The sequence below is a fragment of the Eptesicus fuscus genome, chromosome 21 (genome assembly GCF_027574615.1).
Source record: "Eptesicus fuscus isolate TK198812 chromosome 21, DD_ASM_mEF_20220401, whole genome shotgun sequence".
Classification (NCBI taxonomy): Eukaryota; Metazoa; Chordata; class Mammalia; order Chiroptera; family Vespertilionidae; genus Eptesicus; species Eptesicus fuscus.
Window position 1 is genome coordinate 20,883,970 of NC_072493.1, and position 25,636 is coordinate 20,909,605.

At 56.6% G+C, this 25,636-nt stretch overlaps 1 protein-coding gene across 9 annotated transcripts; it reads right to left on the minus strand.

Moving 5' to 3' along the window:
* Positions 1-19,228, minus strand: GRAMD1A (GRAM domain containing 1A). Of its 9 annotated transcripts, none has more exons than XM_054711224.1 (19): positions 19,058-19,227; positions 13,784-13,994; positions 13,673-13,693; positions 13,152-13,236; positions 12,909-13,012; positions 12,736-12,831; positions 11,816-11,896; positions 8,480-8,592; positions 8,186-8,336; positions 7,461-7,659; positions 6,272-6,415; positions 5,011-5,129; positions 4,795-4,937; positions 4,093-4,196; positions 3,819-3,992; positions 3,640-3,727; positions 2,268-2,375; positions 2,063-2,202; positions 1-457 (listed from the first exon to the last, which is right to left on the minus strand). In XM_054711224.1, exons 1-19 carry the CDS (start codon positions 19,063-19,065, stop codon positions 306-308), a joined length of 2,241 nt encoding a protein of 746 aa, XP_054567199.1. In that variant the 5' UTR covers positions 19,066-19,227; the 3' UTR covers positions 1-305. The 9 variants fall into 9 exon arrangements, with proteins under 9 accessions (XP_054567199.1, XP_054567202.1, XP_054567200.1 ...); XM_054711227.1 differs by having other exon boundaries at positions 2,063-2,183; positions 6,272-6,412; positions 19,058-19,226; XM_054711225.1 differs by having other exon boundaries at positions 1-476; positions 2,063-2,183; positions 6,272-6,412; positions 19,058-19,226.
* Between the last annotated feature and the right edge of the window lie 6,408 nt (positions 19,229-25,636).

Consider the following 25,636-nt stretch of genomic DNA (forward strand, 5'->3'; position numbering starts at 1 on the left):
GCCATTTCCAACCCTTTATTGGGACTCTGTCAGCCCAAATAAATATAATACATTAAACCCAGAGCTGAGGGAATCGTGCACCCCAGGAGGTGCCCCCACAACTCCAGCAGGGCAAAATAAGTTAGCAGGGGGCCTGCCAAAGGCCAGGCCAGCTCCCTGGCTGGGCAGGCAATGGCAGCTGGACTCGCACACGCTGGTCTAAAGTGCATCTCGGTTCTGTGGTCCCCATGTCTGCATGGCCCCTAGCTGGGCCACTGGGATGGGTGGGCAGGAGGTTCCTGGTGCTCACACCGTGCCAGCAGTGGTCACCGAGGTTCTGTGTCCATCTGTCCGTTTGGGGGAATGGCTGCGTGACCTGGCGTCCTCAGGAGAAGCTGTCGTCGGGCTGTGGCTGGGAGTCGAAGGGAGGGTCTGACACAGTGATGCCTTGATGCAGCTTCTCCAGCGAGAACTTCATCTGGGGGAAGAGGTGAATGCTGGGAGGGGGGATATCACTTCCCACTCTGCAGCTGAGGAACTGAAGGTCCAGAGAGGTCATGTCCCCTTGCCGGGGTCACGGTGTTACACAAGCGGAGCCATCTGTACCCAGTTTAACTTCTTACAGGCAGCAGACGAAAGGGGCCCAGATGGCCTGGGTTCAAGTCCAGCCTCTGCTACTTCCTGAATAACCTTGGGCAAGCCCCTTCCCCGTCCCAGGTGCCTCAGCTGAAGGATGGGTCAGTAACATACCTGCTGTACCAGGTTATTTCAGGTTCCTGATGGGTGACCACCTAGGACCTGGCACACATGTTATTCTTATTCCCGGCTACGCAACCTTGGCCAAGTTTAATCGCTCCACACCTCAGCATCCCTATCTATGACATGGGGGGATGAGAGCACCTCCCTCAGAGGCTGGCCATGAGAAGCAAAGCAGCTGGTCATTTTGACGCTTAGAGCAGCCCAGCTTGACCAGTGTCTGCTGTTAGCATACATTTGAAAAGTCAACTCTGTGCCCATAGCAATGTGCGAGGAAAATAACAAGCATTTAGCTGAGGATGGAGAGGCTCTGCCCCCCGTCTCTGAGCTTCAAACCCTTCTACCCTGTCCTATGGCCTTTCCCAGAGTGAGCGTACCTGTTCGAGCACAATTTCAGGGTGCAATGAGGCCCCTAGATAAGCCTCAGCATTATGGCCCATAGTGACCAGACACGATGTTCACTGTTACCCACCAACTTACACTCAGATACCCTTGGGTGCCCAGCCACTGCCAGCTGCTCCCCAACTTCCCACACCCACTCCCCCCACATTGGGCACTTACCCCAGGAGCCTGGAATTTGTGCTGAGCCACCACTTTATTGAGCACCTACTGTGTGCCTAGCGCTGGGATTGCACTACTAACAGCAAACACAAAGTGTTCGCTATGAACTTGGCACTATTCTAATTTGAACTCATTTAACCCTCATAACCGTCTTTGAGGTAACGTCAATTACTCTCCCATTTACAGAGGAGGAAGCCAAGGCCCCAAGTCACACACCGGAATTTAAACCTGGCCTTCGGAATAGATGCTGCCCTGAACTATAGGGGGTATACGAGGCAACCCCTTCTAGAGGTGAGACCCCAGTATCCTTTGGAGAACTTTTCTCCCACCCTTATGTGATCCCTTAGTCACCCCAAGTGGGGGAGGGACTCAGGGACCGAGCCTGGCCTACCCCTGGCCGCTGTGCTGGTTCGGGGTGGGCACACGAGCCCAGCAGCCAGTGAGAGCGAGCACTTTCCTTTGTCAGCTTAGAGCTGCAGGCACCACCTGCTCATGCTGGGGGAGAGGATGCCCCAAACCAAGCCGAACCTGGGGGGCGAGGCAGTCAAAATATGGTAGCAGAGATCAATTCTTACTGCCATTTAGTGGCTGGACCCAGGATGAGAGCCAGTACATTCTATTTTTCCATTCTGCCGATTTTTCGGGCAACCCTAGAAGCTGGGGGACTATGAATGGCCTCCCATTTTATGGAGGAGGAAACTGAGGCCCAGAGGCATCTGCCGCATCTTGGATGTGAGTGCGGGGTCCCACAGCCCCGGGGCCGCACCTCGTCCAGGAGCTCTACCGAGGCCCGCAGGATCTGCCTCCACTTGTGCACCTCGACGCTGTGGAACTGCTTCTGCAGAGCCAGGACCTCCGCCCACTCGGCGGCCGTCTGGGGGAACTTGCTGTTGGGGGGTACAGGACCTGAGTGGAGTCTTGGCCTCCCCACACCCGCCCCAGCTCCCAACCCCCTCAGGGTACCCACTCACTCCTTGGCCAGGGCCAGACTGTGCCAGGACTCGAAGGTGTGGGCTGTCCTCTCCAGGGACCAGAGGCGGTAAAAGAGGAGGATGTTGAGGGCGATGAGGACGATGAGGCTGGGGGCAGGGGACAGAGGTCAGGAGTCGGGCACACACACAGCTTGAAAGGACACCACCACGCCCCCCTTTCAGAGGAGGAAGTTAAGACTCAGAGTCGGGGAGACATGTCCAGGGTCACACAGTACAGAGGCAGCCAAGTCAGGGTTCTCATCCTGTCTGACGCCCACACCCTTAACCGTCCACCAAATCACCGCCCTGGGAGAGCCAAGGGCGGAGAACAGAGAAGCTACAGCCAGGGGTGAGAGGGGAGGGGAGGGGAGGGGAGGGGAGGGGAGGGGAGGGCAGGGGAGGGGAGGGGAGGGGAGGGCAGGGGAGGGGAGGGGAGGGGAGGGGAGGGCAGGGGAGGGGAGGGGAGGGCAGGGGCAGACCCTACCTCACACAGATCCTGAGGAGGCAGTGAGGGGAAACAAAGAGATGAGAACTGCCCAGCTCATCCTACCCACCCCCACCCTCCTCACCCGTCCCAGCAGAGCATGCCACACAGCCTCTCACTAGATTGCTTCCACTGCTGGGAAACTGAGGCTGGCCCAGACAGGCCGAGTGCGTGGCCGATCTGACGCTCACCCCTAGAGTCCATGTCCATGGGATCCAACCTCCATTTCCTCAGTGTCCTGCCCCCCCACGCCTCCCGACGTTTGCATGTGGGTCTCCCTGCCTAACCCTCTGGGGCCTCAGCTCAGGCGGCTTCTGTCCCAGAGAGCCTTCTCTAACCGCCCCCCCCCTCCCCCTGATCCCGCCTGGAGGAAGCCTCCATGGGCCTCCCGGGCTCTCCCATCCCAGCCCTGTCCCTTCTGCCTGTGTTTCCGCCATCACTGTGGTCTGGTGCCAGGACCGTCTCCCCCCAGAGCTGTTGGTAACTACCGAGTCCCCAGCATCACCAGCTCAGGGTTAGGCACAGAGAACATGGGTACAATGTGCAGTATGACTGCTTCTTTTGCCTTTCTCCTGGTTCACCTAATTTCACCTCCTTTGGGTGCCTGCTCCTCCAGAAAGCCCTCCCTGCCCCCTGGGTGAGGTCAGGTCCCTCTAACCTCCCAGAGTCCCGGGCGGCCCTCTCCCAGCAGGAAGACTTCTCCGCGATGAACAGAGCAGCACACCGTGCATGGAGCTGTGCTGGGCACGTCCCAGACAGCAGCTCCTTCAATCCTTGCTGCGGTGAGCACACACTCCCACTCAGGCGGAGGCCCAGTGAGGCCCTGGCCACACAGACAAGATGCCGACCCAGGCCTGTGCGAGCCCAAAGCCCAGCCTCCTTACTCACACAACACTGATGAGCACCAGGGCACTGGGGATGCCTGTCCCGGGGCCCTGGTCCACGGACGGCTCCGAGAAGCGGGAGCTGAGGGAGCCTGTGGGAGAGCAACTCGGAGTCAGACTCATCTAAGCCCACCCCAAGGGCCCCACTCCTCCGCCTGCCCTGCCCAGGCCTGAGGGACACACCCGGGGTGTGCATGCCAGCCCGGGTGCAGGGGTCTGGGTCTGGGTGCTGGGGCCCATCACCATGACCCCTCCAGCTCAGGGGCCGCTTCCGCCTCCGCAGGCCTGACAGCAACCCCCGGGCGTCCTTCCCGCCTTCCTCCAGGGATAGCTTCTCGGCCTTGGCAAGCTCTCGCTCTGCGGACACAAAGAGCACTCTGCAGGTCTGAGCCTGACCAGCGCCCCCCCGCCCCCCCGCCCCCGCCCCACCTCCGTCCTGCCCAGCTCTGCCCCCTACCCAGGTGGTGGAAATAATCCTCAATGCCACTCCACGAGTTCTTCTCAATGAGAGACTTCACGAGGCTCCAGGGCTGCTTCCGGTAGCGGATCTCAGAGGACACTCTGGGGGTGGAGGAATGAGGTCAGGGGTCAGGGTCTGACTCCAGCCTTGATGCCCCATTTCGGGGGGTGTTTTCCCCCTCATTCAGAGAGGCCCTGTACACCCATAGACAAATCAAACACCCTGCCCCCACCCACCCATGGCTTCCCTGTGATCCCTGCTCACCAGAAATGCTGGCCAGTCAGCCCGTAAACCCTTCTCTGTCCATACCCACTGCCTTGGCAAGTCTCCCTTCCGTAAGCACTGCCCACCCAAACTGAGGCTTAATACCCTCTTCAGCCCTGAACCCCTTCCATCTTGCTGCTGCATGCGCCTCTACATGGGGGGGGGGGGGGGGTGTCTAAGATAGCTTAACACGTCCCCAACGGAGCTCCTGATCTTCCCCAAACCTACTTCTCCCCATTTCCTCATCCTGGTCAATGGCAGCGCCATCCTTCTAGAAGCTCAGGCCCAACACCTCTGGGTGTCCCTGGCCTCTTAAGGGACCAACACTTCTGCCTGCCAGGGCAGCAACCAACTTCCTGCTGCTGACTTTGGCTGGGAGAGTGGGGCGTAGAGGCTCTGGAACCACCAGGGCATTCGGGGGAGGCAGCTGCTCACCGGAGACGGGCCTTGTTCCGGGCAAGGCCCAGGATGCAGTAGCGGTGGGCAGTGTAAAAGTAGTCCTGGTAAGGGATGCCCTGCGTCAGCACCTCCGAGTCTACCACACACCCGCCCGCCTGCGGGCCGCGCCGGAACAGAGTCTGCAGGGACAAGGGAGGGAGTCAGGGCTGCCCCACCTGCCACCCGACCCAGCTGGCCACCTGGCTGGCTCACCTGTGTCTCTACCACCGAGGCGCTTTTGGGACCCAACGGGTTGCTGATGGGAATGGTGTAGGTCAGCACTCGGCGTTGATGGCACTTGCTGTCCCCACTCCAGGGGCTCAAGGTCACGTCTGGGGCAGGGAAGCGCAGAATGAGGGCACTATTCTCCAGCCCTTTGTCCACAGGCTGCATGTAGGCCTTGCTCCCAAACCTGCTTTTCCTCCACGTCCCCAGCTTAGTGCCTACCCCACCTTCCTTGAGACATTGAAAACCTTGTATGTTGATGATGGCGGGAACCTTCCCTCTTCCTACACTTCTCACCTCTCCTGAGGCCATCTCATCCATTCCTGCAGCCTCAGCTTCCCGCTCTGTCCCAGTCCTGGCTTCTCCCCTAAGCCTCAGACCTAAGATCCTGTGACCTCCTGAACACCTTCCCCTGAAAGTTCCCTGGACCCCTCCCACCCACTGGGCCCCACATCGGCGTCAGCATCTCTTCAAACCTGCCCGTCCTCTGGAGCCCTCTCTCAGGGGCGGTACAACTGTCCTCCAGGCTCTCCCCAGAGCCCTGGGCCTGGACACTCCCGCCCCCATCTGACTCCTCTGCTGGTTCATGGTCAACCCTGCACTTTACCTGCTGCTGTGGCTCCCCTCGCCACATCAGGCCACAGGGGCCCAGCCTCAAGGCGTTTCTCACAGTGCCTGCCTCTAGCCTCAGGGCCTCTGCAGGCCACACTGCCGGCCTCCTGGGTCCCTCTCCCCCACCTCCTCCTCTTTCCCTGGAAAAGCTCCTCCTTCAGGCCTTAGTTTCAGTTTCACATCCTTCCAGCAGCCTTTCCTCATACTTCTCAGATCTCAGCTACCCCTCTGACACTCACCCTTATTTGTCTGAGAATCTATTTCCTCTCATGACTAGATTCTGGGTACATCTGTCCTGGTCTCTGCATAGAACGGGCACTAAATGTATGATCATTACATCGTATTTATGAAATCTGTACTATCGGTTACTGTTCTAGGCACTTTTTTAGTATTAACTCACTTAACTCTCCTGAGACCCTGATAAGACAGGAACTATTATCATACCTCTATCATGCAGAAGAAGAAACTGAGGCACAGACAGGCTGGAACCCTGCCAGTAAGAGGCAGCCCACTCTGGTCTCATGGATGCTGTTTTTAACCCCCGCGCCCTGCCACACCCAACCTGCACAGCAGTGCCTGTCTGTCTCCGGGCTTGTCCTGCCCAGCCCTCCCTGTGCCGGGGACCTCAGCTCCTGACCTGTGAACTTGCACTGCTCCAGGAAGCCCTGCAGGAAGGGCGAGTCTGAGAAGAGCATCTGCTGGAGCCGCTCTGCACCCACGTGGAAGACGGAATTGATGAGGAGACGGCCAGAGAGGTCAGGAAGCAGGGCAGCCAGGTCTGCTGGGCCACACACAAGGGCAGCGAATGAGGCCACCCGCGCTCCTCCTTCCTCAGTGGTTCCTCGGATTCCCTGTGGTGACCACTCCCCCACTCCTGGCCTTGTGGAGTGGGTGGGCAGGCCTATCCTCCTAGACCGCAGTGGACCCTGTGACACAGCACACTACTCGGCCCCCTCTGCCCCAGGGGTGGCGTGTTCCCCAGGCCCAGACAATCAGAGCCACCAGGATTGGTTCAAGGTGGAGCAATCACGTAGGCCCAGCCAACGGCATTTCCAGCAATCACAGGCTCACTGGCCTGTGGCGCTTGGCCCCAGGGATCTGTTCAGGGATGTGTGATCCCAGGCAACCAGTGATTGGTTCAGAGGGGTGTGTGCAACCAGACCAAACAGCCACAGTGATTGCTTCAGAGGGGAGTGTGTGACCCCAGGCAGCCACAGTGCTTAGCTCAGGAGCTGGCTCGCTCTCCACTCAGAGCCAACCCTAAGCTGTTAGTAGAGCCACTGGGAAAGCATCTTTTCCTTCTGCTAGGCTTCTCTGGAGCAGGGCAGGGGCTCCCTCTGCTCCCACAAGAGGAGAAGCTGCCTGAAAATGAAGTTGGTACAGAGAAATGGAGATGATGATGATGATGATGATGGGAATAATAGCTAATACTAACTGGCCCAAGAACTTTACTCGTATTAACTCATTTAATTCTTTTAATAACAACCCTATGAAGTGAATATTATTAGTGCTTATCCAATTTTTCAGATGGGGGAAATGAGGCTCCCCGAGGTTAAATAATTTTCCCAGGTTACATAGCTAGGAACCACGGTGGCCAGAATTTGAACCCTAGCCATCTGGCTTCAGCGTCTGTGCTGCTATCCACCCTGCCCTGCTACCTTTAAAGCAGAGCTAACGGTACCAGGTGTCTAACAACACCATGTGAATGCCTTACCTGCCCCCTCCCTGGATTTCTTAGTCCAGTGAGCTAGCAAATCCTGTTTATACCAGTCTGAGTAAGGTTGTCACATGCAACTGAAAAAAATGATTCAGACCACCTGCCTCACCTTCCTCCCCCGTGGACGAGGAGGAGTTACTCGTGTCCGTCAACAGCTCCTCACTGGGCAGCAGTTTCAAGGGGCCCAAGGAAGTGGGCCCATCAGGTGGGGTGGGCTCTGCGTTCGGGGGTTCAGCCACTGGAATCACTGTCTGGCTGGAAGAGGCGTCTGGCTGTCTGTCTGTCTGCTCCTCTTTGTCCTCCTCTGCCTGCAGAGAATGGCTTAATCCAGCCTTGTCCCACCTCCATCCCAGCCTGAGGGCCTCCTGAGTGCCCACATCGACCATTAGAATTCAAGACTGTAAGAAAACCAATGCCTGGAGGTCACATGTATACGGAGGGCTTGCAGCAGAGCTACAAGAGGCGAGGGCTGAGAGCCCCTTCCAGGCTTATCTTGGATGCCTGGGCCATAAGCTTTCTTACCTGTCCTATCCGTCTGTCCTGTCCATGCCTTGCCTACATCCTAACTCATCCATCCATTCCTCTCTTGCTTCTGCTGTCTCTCACTCTTTCCATCTGTCTCTCTCCTTTGCCTGCCCCTAGTTTCCTTGCCCACTCCCAAGCTCCATCCTATCCTTCCATCTGCCCCCTCTTACCCCTCCCTCCATCCACTTCTCTGTCCCTCTAACCATGCCCTCCTTTTCCCCTAACCTGTCCCTCTCCCCAACACCACCTCTAGCCTTCGCCTGTGCCTTCCCCTCAGCACCCTCCTCTCTCTCCCACCCTCCTGCTCACCCCATGGTCTGCATCACTGCTGGCTCGGGAAAGGCTGGGGGTGATGTGGCCACGGCGCAAACCCACGGGGCTTGGCTCCTGGCTGCGGTCGGCTGCCCCTGAGGGGGTGATGTCACTCAGGGCAATCACATCTCCTACTTCCTTGGGGCTCCTGCAATGAAAGGGAGGGGGTGAGGTCACGGTATCCTTGAGCCCCATGCACCCACCTCGTTCCACCCAGGAGTCCAGGAGCTCTGCACGCAGCCCCCCGTGTCTCCCCCAAAACCCGGAACCAGCTGTCAACCTCGGACTCACCCCAGACCATTCAGCTGCAGGGGGCAGACATAGTCGTCATCCTCGCTGGTGAGGCCCAGCTCTGAGCCGTAGCACTGATGCACCAGGTGCCAGAGCTCGCGGGGACTCAGCGTCTGGGCAGGCAGGACGTAAGGGGGCTGGCCTCCACCTCACCCAGGCCAGAGCCCTTCCCACCCGTCCCCACCAGCCTCATCAGTTCCCCCGGTGCCCACACGGGGCAGCATGGTCTCCCATCCTAAATCTCAGCCCCAAGGCAGCCCTGGGGAGGAGGAGTCAGTATGCCCAGGACTTTCCCCTCAGGTTTTCACAACACTCACACAGCTACAGGTCAACGGTCCCAGTTTACAGAGGAGAATACAAGGCCCAGGGAGGAGAAGTCATGTGCACGAGGTCAGAGATTCAAACCCAGCCAGCCTCCGGAACCTCTGCCCCAACCCCCCGATGCTGTCCTGCCCCCACCCATTTCTCCGGTGTCCTCAGGAGCCCTGGCCTTTCAGCTACCCATGGCCAGAAGGGGTAAATGACAATGACAAAACAGTAATAGCAGTAATAATGACAGCGGCAGCAGAGGGGTGTGTGCAACCTCTCCGCGCAGAGCCAACGCTCACTGAGCTGTTACCATATGCCAGGCATTCCAATTCCTTCACAGGAGTCAACTTACTGAGTCTTTAAAACCATTCTGTGAAGTTGGTGCATTTATCGGCGTTTTAAGACAATGACACTGAAGCACAGAGGTGCCCAAGTGGCAGTGCTGAGATGTGATCCCCGGGGCTGGTCTAGCACCCTGAGCTAACCACTTGACACCCCTGCCCCATAAGAGCCGACACTGCCGAGCACTTATTCTGCGCCCAACTCTGGCTGCTGTGAAGTAGGGACAGCATTCCTTTCACCGATGGGGCTCAGTGGCTTATCCAGGTCCCTCGGCTCCTCAGTGATAGGGCTGGAACTCCGACCCTGGCAACCTGGCTTCGGGGCCCGAGCTTGGAACCCTCCTCTGTCCTCCCCTTCTCACAGACTCTGACACTGTGCTGTCCTGTTTGAGCCCCCGCCCCAGCACACTTGCTCCTAGTGGCTGGGGCTGCCCCCCGAGAGGACAGGTGTGAGCGCAGCACCGCTGGAGGAGCGGGTCTGGGCCTTCGAGGGGCTACAGGCCAGCAGCAGCAGACCATGAGCCATGCCAACCTGACATCTAGCCACCCTCCCTCCCTGCCAGCAGAACTCTGATTTGTTTGGGGTGGAAATCTTCTCCAGCCAATTCATCTTTCCTTTGCCACAAACCCAACTTCCTTTGCAACCGAAGGCAGTCACGTGCCCCAGTTCGAGCTAAAGAAATACAAAGAGAAATCTGCTAAAGGAGGCCTTTCCTCCCTGATAAAGGAAATTCCACTTTCGATTCACCCCTTTTCTCCTTCATGTTTGGGACACTTATATGAGGGCATGACGCCTGCAGCGGCAGCAGCCACCTTGTAACCACGGGGCAACAAGCATGTGAACAAAACATTAATATGCAAAGGATGAGAGTATGGGAAAACGGACAAGAGCTTAGGATCCTGACAACATAGGGACGCCTTCAAACCCACCCTGGACCACCTGCCTCCAGACCTGTCGTTACATGAGCATCAGTGTGACGCAGTGGATGAGAGGAGTCCAGAACCTGACTGCCACATAAAAGCTCATGTGACCAGGGGCAAGTCTATCCCTCCATGCCCCGCGGGTGAAGTAAAGATAATAACCCATACTGCCTCATAGGGTGGTTGTGAAGGTTAAATGGGTTAATTCGTGTAATGCTCAGATCAGTGCCTCGCACTTAGTAGCACCAGAAGTGTTAGCTATTATTACCTTATGAAATAATTCAGTATCTGTTTCTTAAGCCATCGTTTGGTTGGCGTTTCAGTCACTTGCAGCCAAATGCATCCTATGTAAACCTATGCAACCACAGTGGGCATTCCAGGAGAGCCGGCTCAGCTAGCACTCAATGGGCTATCAGATTGTAGTAAGGAAAAATCTAAAATCCCTAACTCAAAACCTTTGGGGCAAGATACGATTCAAAATTAAGATTTGGGATTTAAGGATGATAGTACATTGCCAATGATAATAACTAGTATATTTAATATCCAGTGCAGTGTATAGTAAGTCAGAGGTTCTCAAAGTGTGGCCCAAAGAATTCTGGGGGTCCCCTGGACCCTTTCAGGGGGGTCATGAGGTCAAAATTATTTCACAAGTATAATAAATATTACTAGTAGTATAAGATGTTACTGATCTTTTCACTTTTATTTTCTCATGAGTATACAAGGGACTTTTCCAGAGGCTATGACAGGCCATGCTGTCATTTTTCTGGTGGCTAATGCAAGTGTGCTTGTGTATTCTTGTGTTTAAAAATGCCCCAGTTTCACCCTAACCAGTTTGGCTCAGTGGACAGAGCGTCGGCCTGCAGACTCAAGGGTCCCAGGTTCGATTCTAGTCAAGGGCATGTACCTTAGTTGTGGGCACATACCCAGTGGGGAGTGTGCAGGAGGCAGCTGATCGATGTTTCTAGCTCTCTATTCCCCTCCCTTCCTCTCTGTAAAAAAATCAATAAAATATATTTTAAAAATAAATGAATAAAAATAAAAATGTCCCAGTTTCAATTTCTAATATAGTAAATATCACTAGGTATAACCTACTTACACAAATGTTCTTGGAGTCTACAATTATTTTAACGAGTTTAAAGGGTTCTGAAATTATAAAGTTCGAGAATCACTGGTAGATTCTATATTGGATACTATAACTTTATATTGATCACATCTAAGCTTTACTCCAGTCATGCACATTAATAACTTTTTGTCCTGAAACACATGAATAGTCATAGTGAGATTTAGACCTGTGCTAGGCAATAGGCATGCATGACCATTTACGTTTAAATTAATTAAAATTAAAAGTGCAGATCCTCAATCACACTAGCTACTTTTCAAGAGTTCAACAGACTCTTGGCCAGAGGCAACTCTACTGGACAGCACAGACAGAGACCACTTCCATCCCAGCAGAAAGTTCGATTATGAACTGCTGACACACAAGATAATAAACATACTATTAGCCCAGATCGGATTTTGCTGCCACACACATAAAACCATTACGGCGAATAAGGGGCCATGGATACACCTTTCTAGTGGGCAGGGTCTGGTGCTAGAGCCCATGGTGGCCCCTCATGGTGCCTATGGAGGAAGCTGCCGATACGTGGGGCCAGATACTCATAGAGAAGAGCTGAGCGGTCCTGCAGTTCGGGCACCCCTGGCTCCAGGGTCCCCTGGCCCACCCGTAAGCACCCCCACCCGCCACCCAGGCCTCATCCAGGCCCACCTTTTCAAGCAGTGCATTCTGCCAGAGGCGGAAAATGAGCAGGAAGCAGCGGTCCCGGGCCCCGAACGAGGTGAAGAAATGCTGCAGGAGAGAGGTGGGGTGTGGGAAAGACACGGAAGGATGGAAGGAGGCTCCATCCCCATCCAGCTCTGTTCCTGATCTCCATCCTGATGTACATCCATCCATCATTCCTTCCTTCATGCCACAGCATGTGTATCCTGTGCCCAACTCGGCAATGGACGCTGGAGTCACTATGATGAGAAGATGGTCCCTGGGCCGGACCCTGCCCCCGCCCCCAAAGCTCACAGTCCAGGGCAGGAGACAGGCACATCTCCAGATGGGGTCAGTCCAGAGTGACTGGGCTGTGAGGGGGAGGAGCCCATGGTACTTTCCCAGCCTCCTTTGCCCAGTAGGGTGGTCAGCTGATCTTTTTTTGGCCAATAAAACACAAAGGGAATTCTGCTGTGAAGTGGGTGTGGGTGTGTGTGTGTGTGTGTGTGTGTGTGTCCCGGCCACATTTCTTTTTCCTTTCCTGTCTGGGCCGTGGGTGTGAGGCAGCCATCTTGGGACCATGAGGCAAGATTGTGAGGACAGAATGGAGTGTCAGGGAAGGCTTCCAAGGAGAGGGGACATCTGAGTTGTAGATACGTGGGGGGGAAGGATTTTACTGTTAATCCTGTCTCAGCAGCTGTCGGGGGGGGGGAGGGGGACGGACTGCAGGGACTAAGGAAGTAGGAGCTGGTGCAGAGATCCAGGTCAGAGATGATGGGAGCCTTGGCCGGGGCAGGAAGAACAAAGAGAAAGCCACCGACTGAGCACAGATCAGGGTGCAGAAAATACAGGGCTTCGGTGGTGGGAGAAGGGAGGAGCCGGCTAAGATCAGTGACCACATGGCCTTGCCAGCAGGTCCTCTCACTCACCTTCTCGCTCTCTGTGCAGATCTGGATGGCATTGGGGATCAGCTTGGCTGTCTTTTCCTTCTTCAGACAGGTCACTTCCTTCAACTGGATGGAAATCTAGAAGGACAGGTGGGTCAGAAGGGGCCAGAGCCCTCCCTGCCCTGAGGCCACTTCTCATTCCTGCGTCGGCTTACTGTTGTCTCCCAGCGGAAGATGTTGCTGTAGAAACAGATCCAGTTCTCGGAAAGATAGAGGCGGCCCTGGAGGAGGATCTCACGCTGCAAGGCACAGGAGTAATCTGAGGCGGCCAGAGAGAGATGGGCGGACAGACACCCGAGTCACACGGCTGGCCTGGCGAGCACCCGGGCGGGGAGGGTCGGAAGGGCAGAGCTGGGAGCTCAGGGTCAGGTCCAAGACTAGGTGGGCATCAGACTCACCGACAATGAGGCGTTCAGCTTCAGGGAGTTTGCTGAACAGTTTCCGGAAGTCCTCATTCCGCTGTTTGTACGTGGGGCTCAGCATCTGGAGAAAGTTTGGGAGGTGTGAGTCCCGACGGGGTTCCTACCCTTAATTCTGCCCCACTATGCTCCCAGAAGCCCCTCAGTCTCCTATGTCCCGGACAAGCTCTTTGAGGCTTCAAGTCTAGCTCATTCTGGCTTCCACCGCCAGTAACATGAGAGTGACCATGATGAGAGCTCCCATCTACTGATTCCTACATAAGCCAGGCTCTGTGTCACATACCCACCATCATCATCGACTCATAGTGACCTTCAGATAGGGACTGTTTCACAAGGAGAGAGGCCCAGAGAGGTTAAGCAACTCACTCAAGGTCACACACAGCACATAAGTAGCCAACAGAGGTATGACCCCAGGTCTGCTGACCCCAGCACCCACTTCTTGACTGCTGCCTCCTCCCTCCCTCCCTCCCCTCCAGCAAGTCCCTCTGCCCAACACTTACACTGTACCAGCTCTGCATCTTCTGCAAGAGAAAGGAGTGGAATCAGAACAAGCCCCTGGATCCCCCAACTCCCCCCCCCCATCTCCCCACCCGGCCTGGGCCTGCACCAACCTTGCTATTGCGAATGAAGTTCCGGCTGCCCAGGCTCTGGGTGCTGGGTGTCCCAGGCACCCCACCCTTCTCTGAGGAGCTATCTGACCCCTTCTCCACCATGGTGCCTAGTTCTGGCTCAGGCGGGGGTCGGCTTGGGGGCAAGAGCTGTAGCCGCTTACGGAGAGATGGGGAGCTGCTTGGCGTGCTCCGGCCAGAGTGGGGGGTGGTACTGGGGTAGGGAAAGAAGGGGTTATGGGGTCAAACAAGCTGGGGTATGGAGACAGGCCTATTCTGGGAGGCCTGCCCACCAGTCCATTGATCCCCACCCATCTACTTCCTAGCGGCAGGGCCCAGAGCAGGTTCCCTAACTCTCCGTACCTCGGTTACTTCATCTGTGACCCAAGGGTGAGAAATACATGTTCCCATCTAGTTGTCTGGAGGATCACACGAATCAATACACGCACAGTGCTTCTCATAGAGCCTGGCACACAGCGCACTCTCAGTATAGCTGCTATTTTTTAATTAACTTATCAGCCATTTGTACAGTACTTATTGAGCAGCCACTTTCCACTCAGCTGCTTGAGCTAAAAACCTAAGCGTTTTCTTTCTTGCTCCCCCTCATTTCTAATCTGTTAGCAAGTCCCGCCTCCAAAATCTATTTCCATTCATTTCTATGATATACCCCACGTCCCCGCCTCCGGCGCCCTGGCTCTGCCTCCAGCACACCAGCGGCCCCTATAACCGACTCCCCACACAGCTAGAGGGGCCCTGTGAACCCGCGTCAGGTCGGGACAGGACCCTCCCGGCTGAGTTCTCACCAGGCTGCAGCTCAGTTCAGCTGAAAGCAGTCCTTCCCGTGGCACCAAGGCCTCGTGTTGTCCCTGGCACCCCCCCCCCCCCATTCCAGCCTCTGCACTTCTATTCCCTGTGCCTGAATGTCCTTCCAGAGGCCCAGCATAAGCAGCTCTGTCTTATTCCACTCCCATGCTCTTCCCCTGGTGGCCCCCTGAAGTGGCCCCAGCCCCACCCACACTATCTAAACTCCTCCGGATCACTTATTCAGTGTGCTCACTGCCTCCTCCAGCACCCAGAACTGAACCTGGCACCGAGTGAGCTCTGAATACACACTGGTGACTACATGAGTAATCCCAACGCGGCCTAGAGCTGGGAGCAGCAGATACCACGCGAGGTGGTTCCTGCTCGGAGGATTGGACCGCTTGCTGGGAGACAGCCCAGAACAAGCAGAACGCTCCCAGGACAGAATAAACACCAACGGCCACAGGGCTGTGGGCTCAGCCGGGGAACTGTAAAGGGACGCGTGTCAGGACCCAATGCCATGGCCAGCGCTGCATAGGATGAAGGTACTCTTCCCACAACATGCTGTGCACTTGATACGACTGTCACACACATACCCTTTTCACAGAGGAAGAAACTGAGGCCCAAAGCAGCAAACCACTTGTCCGTTTAATTCAGAGCAGGATTCCAACACGGGGGGACTCGATCTCCCTGGGAAGGAGGTAGGGAGTTCCTCAACCACCCAGAGCTCCTCAAACTTCTCTGGTCTCCAAGGTTTAGCACATGCTCTTGTCCTGTTCAGACTGTCCTTTCCCTTCTTGGCCTAGCAAATTCTTATGCATCCTTCAGGGCGCTCGCTCCACACCTCCTCCCTCCTGGACACCGCCCCCCACAGCTCCTACCCCAGCTCACACCACTCTGCCGATGCTTCCCTCATCCTCGCCCTGACTCCTCTATGCTGTCACTGTGTGATGACAACTCCCTCTCCCCCACAGATCTGTAAGCTCCCTCTTGTCTTGGTTACTGCTCTGTCCCCGGGATTGCTCAAGACAGGGACCAGGGTCGGCAGTCATGTCCCCTGTCCTTGTGAAATGGATTTGTGGAAATAAATGAATGAATGAAATAGACGGTGACCTAAGCCACCACCACTCCTCTTAAACTTTCAAAGCCACCTTCTCCCTAGGTCCCCCTGCTCCACCCCTCTCCCCCCACATGCAGTCAGAGGGAGCCTATGAACCACAGGCAGGTCAGGGCCCTCCTCGTAAGCCCGCCCCTGCTGCCCCCCTCACGCCACTAAAAGCCCAGGGCTGGTTGCTCTCATCGCCTCTCCTCTCGCTCCCTCTTCCCCAGCTCCTGCCTTGACTAGTCCCTCTGCTCAAATGCCCTTTCTCCCCGACGCCTGCAGGGCTCCCTCGCCTCCTTCAGCTCGATGGACATGTCTCCAAGACACCTTCCTTCCCTCTATTTAAAACACACTTCCTACCTCCCAACCCCCCTTCCTCTCCACCTCTTCATCTCCCCCATCCTGCCCGGAACTTGGATTCAACCAGGTATACGGCTTGCCCAACCCTCTGAGGGCTGAGGCCAAAGCTGATCCGTTTAGCCACTTCCCTGGGTGACCTGGGTTAAGTGTCGAAAGCTTTCTGAACGATTTTTTTTTGTGCCTGTTTCTTCTTGAGTATAATGGGAATAGAGCAGTACCAACCTCACAGGGCTGCCTGCAGGTCAGACAGACAGACAGCCCACCACAGGGAAGGCACTCAGATTTGATCATTAAGGACTGTCAGCCTGACATGGCCACTGCCACTGCCCCAGCACACCCGTGTTGAAGATGCTATGCTGACCGCGACAGGTATGGCCAGATACCTCAGCCTGACTGACCCCAAACTGCAGTCATTCACTCTCTAACTACACACGGACCACCTGCCACGCACTAGGCACTGGACACACAGGAGTGAGCAAACCAGGTGTAAACCCTGCCGGCAAGGACTGGATGTTCTGTTTGGGGAACAATCCATCAGGAAACCTGTAAGCGAGGGTGATAACCTCACTGACGCTGGTCACACCAGCAGCACCTGGAAGTTGTGAGGAATGCAGATTCTGGGAGCCACCACAGACCTACTGAATCAGAGATGGTGCAGGTTCCAGCTGGAGGGCCACAGTGATGAAGGAGGGCTAGGTGGGTGGGTGGGTGGGGTGCAGGGCACACTTAGGCTGAGCCCCCAGGATAAACAGAGATCTGGCAAAGGGACGGAGAAGACTGTTTAGGGAGCAGGAACAGTGAGCTAAGCAGGTCCTAAGAGTGAGGTGGGCAGTGGGGCGGGGAAGGAGGACAGGAAGGCACAGGCCCACCCACAGGTGCTGTGGGCTCTGGGCAGGAGTTTGGATTTCACCCTAAGGGCACTGGTGAGCTACGGATGGGTCCGAAGGAAAGGTGACCATTCCTCCCCGCCTCATCTTCTCCCCTCTGGTATGAACTTCAATGCAGACCCCTCCTCAACCTGCCACAGTCTCCCGCAGAAACAGGTCAGGGGAGGGCACCTGAGGACAGGTCTAACACAGACAGACAGAGCAGGGCAGGGCCTGTGCTCCCAGATCTCGCTCCGTAGCAGGAGGAACAGGAAGTGCTCAAGGGCAGACCCAGCCCTGAGGCTGCCCAACCAGGCAGCCTGCAGCAGACAGAAGGGAGGAGCCCCAAGTGGCTGGAGTACCGTTATGGGGGCGGGGACTAAGAAGAAAATGGGTTTTTGCCACTGAAGACACCTCACCTCCAGCTTCCTGGGGCTAAACAGGCCCAGAGCTCCAGGCACACTGCAGTTCTCCGCAGTTGCAAGAAGCCTTCCCCACACCCCCACCCAGCAATAGTGCCACAGGTACGTTACAGTCACACACAGAGCCCGAGTCCCAGCATAAATACGCACAGCATTAAAGTATGCTACAGCCACAAAGTCCCAGCAGCTACACACACACACACACATGTGCACACACACACGAGGCTGCAGAGCGTTACAGAAAACCATAAAAAGTCCCAGGTAAATCCCATTCACACATACAGCTACGAGAACATCTCAGAGAAGAGTTGAAAGCAAGCAACATTCCCAGTGAGTCATGCAGTGAAAGAACAGTCACAGAGGACCCCAGCTAACACAGGCACAACCTAGGGAAATTCAGTCACAGGGTCAGCTCGGCTCCCAGGGTGCTCCCCCTGGGGTGGGGAAGACAAAGCAAAGGCCTGCTCTGACACGGCAAGGGACCGAGGCGTCAGCTGCTGTGGCTGACAGAGAACCCGGCCCCTCCTCGCACAGAAGCCAAGGACTCAGAATAACGGGGCCCCAGGGGCGTGGCCCCACCTCAACAACACAGAGGCCAGGTTCGATACAACGCGTGGGACATGCCTTACACACTGTAACAGGAACAGCGGCAGTTATGACCATTGTTCCAAATAGTCAGGGGGACCCGCAAGGTCTCAGGAGGGAGGGCCCCAGGCCCACGAGGAGTCACAAGGGGTCCCTTTCTCTTCACACACACCAAGCCCCAGAGGGTCCCAGCTGCACACAGGGCAGGCCAGGCACACACATAAAACGACGTCGCAAACGGACACACACAGGAACGTTCACACAAAGATGGAATCCGAGGTACATTATAGGCACAGCCCCAGAGAGTCTCAGTCACACATGTGTGGCCATGCGTGGACAGAGTGAATACGGCCAGGGGTAACTTATCGGCACATGCAGAGCCGGAGGGTTGGTCACAGGAGTGAGCACAGAGCCCCAGACACATATGGCCACACATTACAGTCACACACACAGTCAACTTAGAGTGACACTTGAAGCCCCAGATGGAATCAGATGTAAATTACACACACACACACACACACACACACACACACACACACACACACGGCCAAAGAGGATCACAGCGGCCTACACACCAGGACACTGACACCCATACACAAACTTCCCAGGCACCTACGACTATTCGGAAACACCGGGCCCAGTCCGGGTGCAGGACCCCCGCGGGGCCAGGCACGCGGTCGGCCTGCTATACCTGCAAGTCCCTACCCGCCAGGAACCCCGACGAGACCCGCGACAGGACGGTGGGAGGAGGCTCAGCCCCGGAGGGGCTGCTCCGGGGCCTGCGAGCCGCCCCGCCTCCAGCCCAGTCCAAAGGCCCGGGTGCGCGTCGCGCGCCCCCCCCCCCCCCACCCCGCGCGCCTCCCAGGCAGGAGCGAGCCGGGCCGGGGCCCTCCCCGCAGGCCGCGCTCCTGCGGAATCAGCCCGGGACCCGCAGCGACGGCCCCGCCAACCTGGCGCATCGCTCCCGGCCGGGGAGCAGCCAGGCTGGAGCGCCCCGCCGTCGGCGCTCGGCCCCGTGCGCACCCAAGGACCACGAGCCCCCTCCGCACCCAGGCCGGGCCCCCGTGCCCAGGCTGCGGGACCCGGGCTCCGGCCGCGCCCCCGCCCGGCCCCGGCGCCCCGTGGCCCCGCCGGTCCTTACTCGAACATGGATGCGGCGGCGGGCGCGCCCAGCCGCGGGGCAGGGCCGGGCCGGCGGCTAAGCGGGGCTGGGCCGAGCTGGGCGTCCCGGCAGCACGGCCGCCTCGCCGTCCGAGGCCGCCGCCCCACCGACCCGCCGCCCGCACAAAAGGGCTCAGCAGCCGCAGGCCGCCGCAGCGTCACGCACCCCCTTCCCGCCCCCGCGCGTCACGGCGCCGCCCCCGGCCCGCGAGGCGGGAGGGAGGGGGGCTGGCCCGGCAGGGGGCGGGGCCTAGAGATCAGGCCGCCGGGGGGGTGGCGGGGGGCGGGGAGAGGGAGACGGGGGGTTCCCGTCCCGGCCGCGGAGGGGCTGCGAGCCGCTAGGGGCCGCAGGGCGAAGTAGAGACCGAGGGGGACTCGGGGGAGCGGGGATGGGGGGGGCGGGGGGGGAGAGTGAGACCGAGAAATGGAGAGGCGGCTGGGACGCCGGAGAGGAGCCGGAGAGCGAGAACCGAAGGAGAGAGGGAAACACGGAGGCTGCCCTGGTTAAAACGAAACGCCGCCATGGCAGCTGCCTTGGCACCGGCTGCCGCGCCCTCCCCCGGGCCGGGAAGGGGTCCTCAGCTCCAAGGGCGCCCCGGGCCGGGAGCTCCCCCTCCCCCCAGGGAGGAACCTGAGCGGCGGGGCGGAGCTGCGGGTGAATGGAGATTGTGGGAAACCGAGGAGTCGGGGCGGCTGGCCCTGGGGGTGGGGATCGCGGCTGCGGGAAGGGTTGTCCTCCGGGGGTCCCGGCGGCGCCGGGGCTTGGGGACCCCTTTCCGTCCCAGCGGCTGTCAGCCCAGAGGTCAGAACCCAGCCTCCCCGGCGCGGGTCTGTGCCGTGACCTGGAGGGAGTCGGCCCCGTCGCGGGGACCCCACTACTTCTGTGGGGGAGGGCAGCAGCGCCCTCTCACCGATGGGGGAGCCCGGCCTCGAAGATGGAGAGTGAGGGGCCGAGACACCCAGGCCGCAGGGAGACCCGCCCCCGCTCTGCGGCCGCTGCCTGAGTCTGTGGGTCCCGGGCCCCTTGGCGGGACCACACGGAAAGGGAGGCCCCACCGCACAGCTTCTGGCCAGGAGCACCCCGCAGAGAGAATGGCTCCCCAGCCCTCTTACAGGACAGGCTGTTCCTTCCTCTTGAAACACTCCATTCCCATCCCTCTCCCCAGCCCTCCAAACAGCCCAACTCCACATCCCCATTTTGGTGGATGGCGGCCCCCAAACTTCAGGCTTTCCTGACTCCTCTCTTTCTCTCACACCCTCTCCAATCTCTCAGCAAACTCTGCGGGCTCCACCTACACCCTCTACCCAGAACCTAAACTCTTCTCCCCTCCACCTCCCACCCGGGCCCAGCCTTCACCCTCTCCCTCTGGGAGGTTGCAGCCTCCTGCTCCTGTTCCCACCCCCACAGGCAGCCCCCCACAGGCAGCCCCCCAGAGGGAGCCTGTGAACCCCGCCAGGTCTCTGAGCTCTCCTGGGGCTCCATCTCATTCCAGCTAAAAGCAAAGCCCTCCCCGTGATGCCCAGCTAAAAGCAAAGCCCTCCCCCGTAACACCACTTTGACGTTACCTGTCTCCCCCTGCTCACTCCCTGTAGCCCCCAGCCTCCCTGCTGTTCCTCTAACTCACCAGACAGGTTCATGCAACCCCCCACCCCCCACCCCAAGCCTTTGCACTTGCAGTTTCCTATGCTTGGAAGCTCTTCCCCCCAGTTCTCCCCTCTCACCCTCAGATCTCAGAGAGACACCCCGCCCCCTCCCCCCATCGTCTCCCTCTGTCTCACTACTCTCTTGGCCTGTTTCTTGTTTTGAAATACTTTTTTTTTAAATATATTTTATTGATTTTTTTTTTACAGAGAGGAAGAGAAAGGGATAGAGAGTTAGAAACATCCATGAGAAACATCGATCAGCTGCCTCCTGCACACCCCCTACCGGGGATGTGCCCGCAACCAAGGTACATGCCCTTGACCGGAATCGAACCTGGGACCCTTGAGTCCTCAGGCCGACGCTCTATCCACTGAGCCAAACCGGTTTCGGCTGAAATACTTGAACATTTTTAATTAGGGACTGTTTATTTCAAACAAGAAAAAATAAAACAGTCATCTGTGTCCCCACCACCCTTATATAATTGATGTGGACATTTTGCCATTTTTGCTTCAGACCCTTTCTTGTTTTTTTAAAGAAATAAATGGCCCTGGCCGGTTTGGCTCAGTGGATAGGGTGTTGGCCTGCGGACTGAAGGGTCCCGGGTTCAATTCTAGTCAAGGGCATGTACCTTGGTTGCGGGCACATTCCCAGTAGGGGGTGTGCAGGAGGCAGCTGATCGATGTTTCCAACTCTCTATCCCTCTCCCTTCCTCTCTGAAAAAAAATCAATAAAATATATATATTTTAAAAAAAAAAAAGGAAAGAAATGATTCCAGTCACAGCCAAAGACCCAGATCCCACCCTATTTCTCTGCCTCTGCCCTCAGGGTACATACTGCCCTGGAGCTGTGCACGTCCCATCCTTTTCCACACAGGGATGCACCTACCAGCACTGTAGTGTGTACTGTTGTTCATACTATAAAAAGATACACAATTAGGCTCCTACTGTGTGATTTTTACAACCTGCTTTCTCCATCATCAGTTTCTGAGATTTGTCCACATGGGCACACAGAGCTCTCCTTCATAAACTTTAATCTCATCATGAGTGGGAAGAAACCACGGTGCATATTTCTCTTCAGGGCCGGTGTAGCTCTTTTCTCTTTTCCCCTGTAGCCTTGAACCTCCCCGTTCCTGTCTCCTTGTGCCAGAACTAGTGTTCTTTTGCAAAAGTTTTGTTTAAACTTTTTTTTTTTTTTTGCCTGTGAGCTGCAGCAGGCAATACCTTTATATTGTCTTCCCTACACACTTAGAAACATATGTAATGTCACAAAAGTTGTAAGGAACTCTACTTATTCACTATGCCTCATATGCTGTGTTATTTCCAATTCCATCCTAATTCTGTTGGGGGGAAAAGTGCCAATTGCAATGCACTGCATCAGTTTCATGGTCTTTGAACGGGTCATGATCCATAGTTTGAAACACACTGGGCGCTCACCTAAGCCCAGATTTGCTTGTCCCAGTGTGTACTCCCAATTGCCTGTTTTTGTTTGTGCATCTACTTCACAACCTCCAGTCAGGCTAAGGCCACATTCTAATGGACATCAGCCCCCACCTGGGCCACAGGAAACCCACTCTTGAGCATGAGTCCCTAGAAAGAGAAAAGCCCTTTCCTGCCCCACCACCCAGGTCTCACCTGTCCAGGGGCAGACTCTCCAGGTCGGGGGTCCTCAGCAGCTGCAGGCGCTGGGGTGCCTGGGTGCAGTCGGGTGACTCCCCATCGCTGGATGGTGTTATCTGAATGGAGGGCATCTCCAGGAGCCTCCAGGGCTCAGAGGCCAGGTCCTCAGCCCTGCCATCCCGTGGCTGCTGGCTCTGCCACTCGGCTGGGGGGCCAAGTGAGTCCTGGGCTCGACCCTGGATCAGCAGGGACGCCCCAGGGAGCAGGGGCAAGAGCTCAGCCATGGGAAGGGCGTTGTCTGCTTTGTTGGGGCCTTGGACAGCAGGTATGGTCTCTGGGGGAGAAAAAGAGGTAAAGGGAACAGGTCCTGTCCAAGCTCTGCCCCTCCCTAAAAGGGAGAGGAGCTGAGGTACAGAGCACTATGTGGGGATCAAAGAGGTTTGGGTGGGATTTCCACCTCGGCCAGTACCCTCCCTTCATGACCCCAAGCCTCCATTTCCTCTTCTGGATACTGAAGGTCCTCGGGTGGCTGAGCAGCGTCAGAGAGTTCTGACATACCGAGGGCCTAGCCGAGGGCCCAGCACACAGTAAGTGGTCAGGGAATGTTCATGAAACCTGTTCAGGGCCAGGGTGTTTCTGTTTGTTTTTTGAGTGTTCACCAAGGCCAAGCCCTGGGTTTTCTGTAACCCGCCACCCAGCTCCCTTCCACACACACAGGGCCAGGAAGGAGCCAGGCCTGAGGGGCCCCAGAGGCCTCGGGCCTGGGTAACGGCTGATCAAGAGGCAGAATCCAGGATTTCCCTTCCCTGTTTGCTCAGCAATTGCCGCTCCCAAGACTAACAATGGGAGGGTGGCTGGGCTGCGGCCTCCTCAGATGAGAGGAAGCCGGGCCAGTTCCTGCGGTTTCGGCTGTGATATCGGAGGCTGCCTGGGTCTGGGGAGGTCAGATCAGTCTGTTTGTTCTTACAACAAGGGCTTCCTGGCACCCAGCTGCCAGGCAATAGGGAAGGAGGACTGTGGGACCCAGAGAGGGTTCCCCTGGTTCACGGAAGACTCTTACAGGCCAGGCCTGGACCCCAGGGTCCTTTGCAGGCACCCCAATCCTCCTACCTTACGGCTTCTACCTTCTTCTGTCTTCACAGGGTTTGGACTTCCAGGATAAGGGCAAAGAACAGGCCCTTCCCTCCCCCGGGAGTCCTGGCTGGGCCAGAGAGTCGTGACCTTGCCAATTGGAATAGCATGTCCACTGGAGTCATGTTCCCCTCTGGCCAGCGGGAGAAATGACCAAGTGGGGGTGGGGGAGCTCATGCCACAGAAGAGGCTGAAGGTGGTGCCCTTCCCTCTTGGCTGTCCTGTTGAGGAAGGGGCTGTCGTCATCCTAGGCCTCTACTAATCCATCTGTTAACACAAAGACACTCAAGCCTGCCAAAACCGGTTTGGCTCAGTGGATAGAGCGTCGGCCTGCGGACTCAAGGGTCCCAGGTTTGATTCCGGTCAAGGGCATGTACCTTGGTTGCGGGCACATCCCCAGTAGGGGGTGTGCAAGGGGCAGCTGATTGATGTTTCTAACTCTCTATCCCTCTCTCTTCCTCTCTGTAAAAAATCAATAAAATGTGTATTAAAAAAAAAAAAAAACAGTTTAAAATAAAAAACGAAACACTCAAGCCTGTAAAGAATTTTTGTGAATTTGTTTGAGCCAAACTGTCAACAATTGCCAGGAAGCAGAACCTCAACGGATTGCGATAGTGCTCTGGAGAATGGCGGGCTACATCTGTATTTATACACTGCCATCAAAGGGAAGGGACCTAGGTGGGTTACAAGAAATCCGTTGGTGATAGACTAGAGAGGTGGGAGAAAGCAAAGGGGTGGGGGGGAGACCGGGCGGGGGGCGGGGGGGACTCCTGGGATTGGATAAAAAGTAAAATGATAGACACATACTTAGGTGGGTGCAGGAACAATTAACATGATAATGAAGGAATTTGTGGTATCTGTCCTGGTGCCCAGGCACATTATTAGGTTGTGTCCCAAGGGGTCCAGAAAAAAGGAAGTTACAAGTTACCCAGACATTTTTTTTTTAAATATATTTTATTAATTTTGTACAGAGAGGAAGGGAGAGGGATAGAGAGTTAGAAACATCAATGAGAGAGAAACATCAATCAGCTGCCTCCTGCACATCCCCTACTGGGGATGTGCCCACAACCAAGGTACATGCCCTTGACCGGAATCGAACCTGGGACCCTTCAGTCCGCAGGCCGACACTCTATCCACTGAGCCAAACCAGTTAGGGCTACCCAGACATTTCAAGGATATGTTATCATAGGTTCAAAAAGACAGATTGACTCAGTTAAGGTGAAGGTTGACCTTGTCAGTGAAGATACTAGCCTAGAAGGTGACTACCCACCATCACTGCTTTTAGTTAAAGTTTAATTTCAGACCAACATTTGCGGTGACTTTAGGTCTCTGAGGGTGCAAGACCACCATGCAGGCCTTCCCTGAGCTTGTCAGGTTTGCCTGTGGCCTCTTTCATCCACACGTCCTTCTGTTGCCAGCAGCCAGCCACAACCTAGCTTCTCACCCCACTGCTCTCCCAGAACTGCTCCTCCAAGCCTAGAGACCCCCCAAGTGGCCAAGTCCAAATCCCACACACTTTCTACTTCTCATCTTCCCGCCCTGCTCTCAGAAGCTGGAACCTGGGAGACCGTTCTACCTTCTGAGAGGTTCTTATAGCCTCCAAAATGCCACAGGGGCTGGCTCTCCTCCCATCTCACTTTTATTCCCAGGGTTTAGGCTCAGGTACTTCTCTCTGACTTTTCATTTTTATTACATAACTAGAGGCCTGGTGCACAAAATTCATGCAAGGGGGCAGGGGGGGTCCCCTCAGCCCAGCCTGCATCTTCTCCAATCCAGGACCCCTTGGGGGATGTCCAACTGCCAGTTTAGGCCCAATCGGGATTGGGCCTAAACCAGCACTAGGACATCCCTCTCACAATCCGGGAGCACTGCCTCCTAACTGTTCACCTGCCTGCCTGCCTGATCACCCCTAGCTGCCCCCACCCCTGCTGGCCTGGTTGCCCCTAACTCCACCCTCCCCCCCCCCCGCCAGCCTGGTCACCCCTCACTGCCCCCCTCTGCAGGCCTGGTAGCCCCTCACTGCCCCCCTGCCAACCTGGTCACCCCACACAGCCCTCTGTTTAGTCGTTTGGTCATTCCTCACTAATCCCCCTGCCGGCCTGGTTGCCCCATGCAGCCCTCTGCTCAGTCATTTGTTCGGCCCTCACTAACCCCCCTGCCGGCCTGGTTG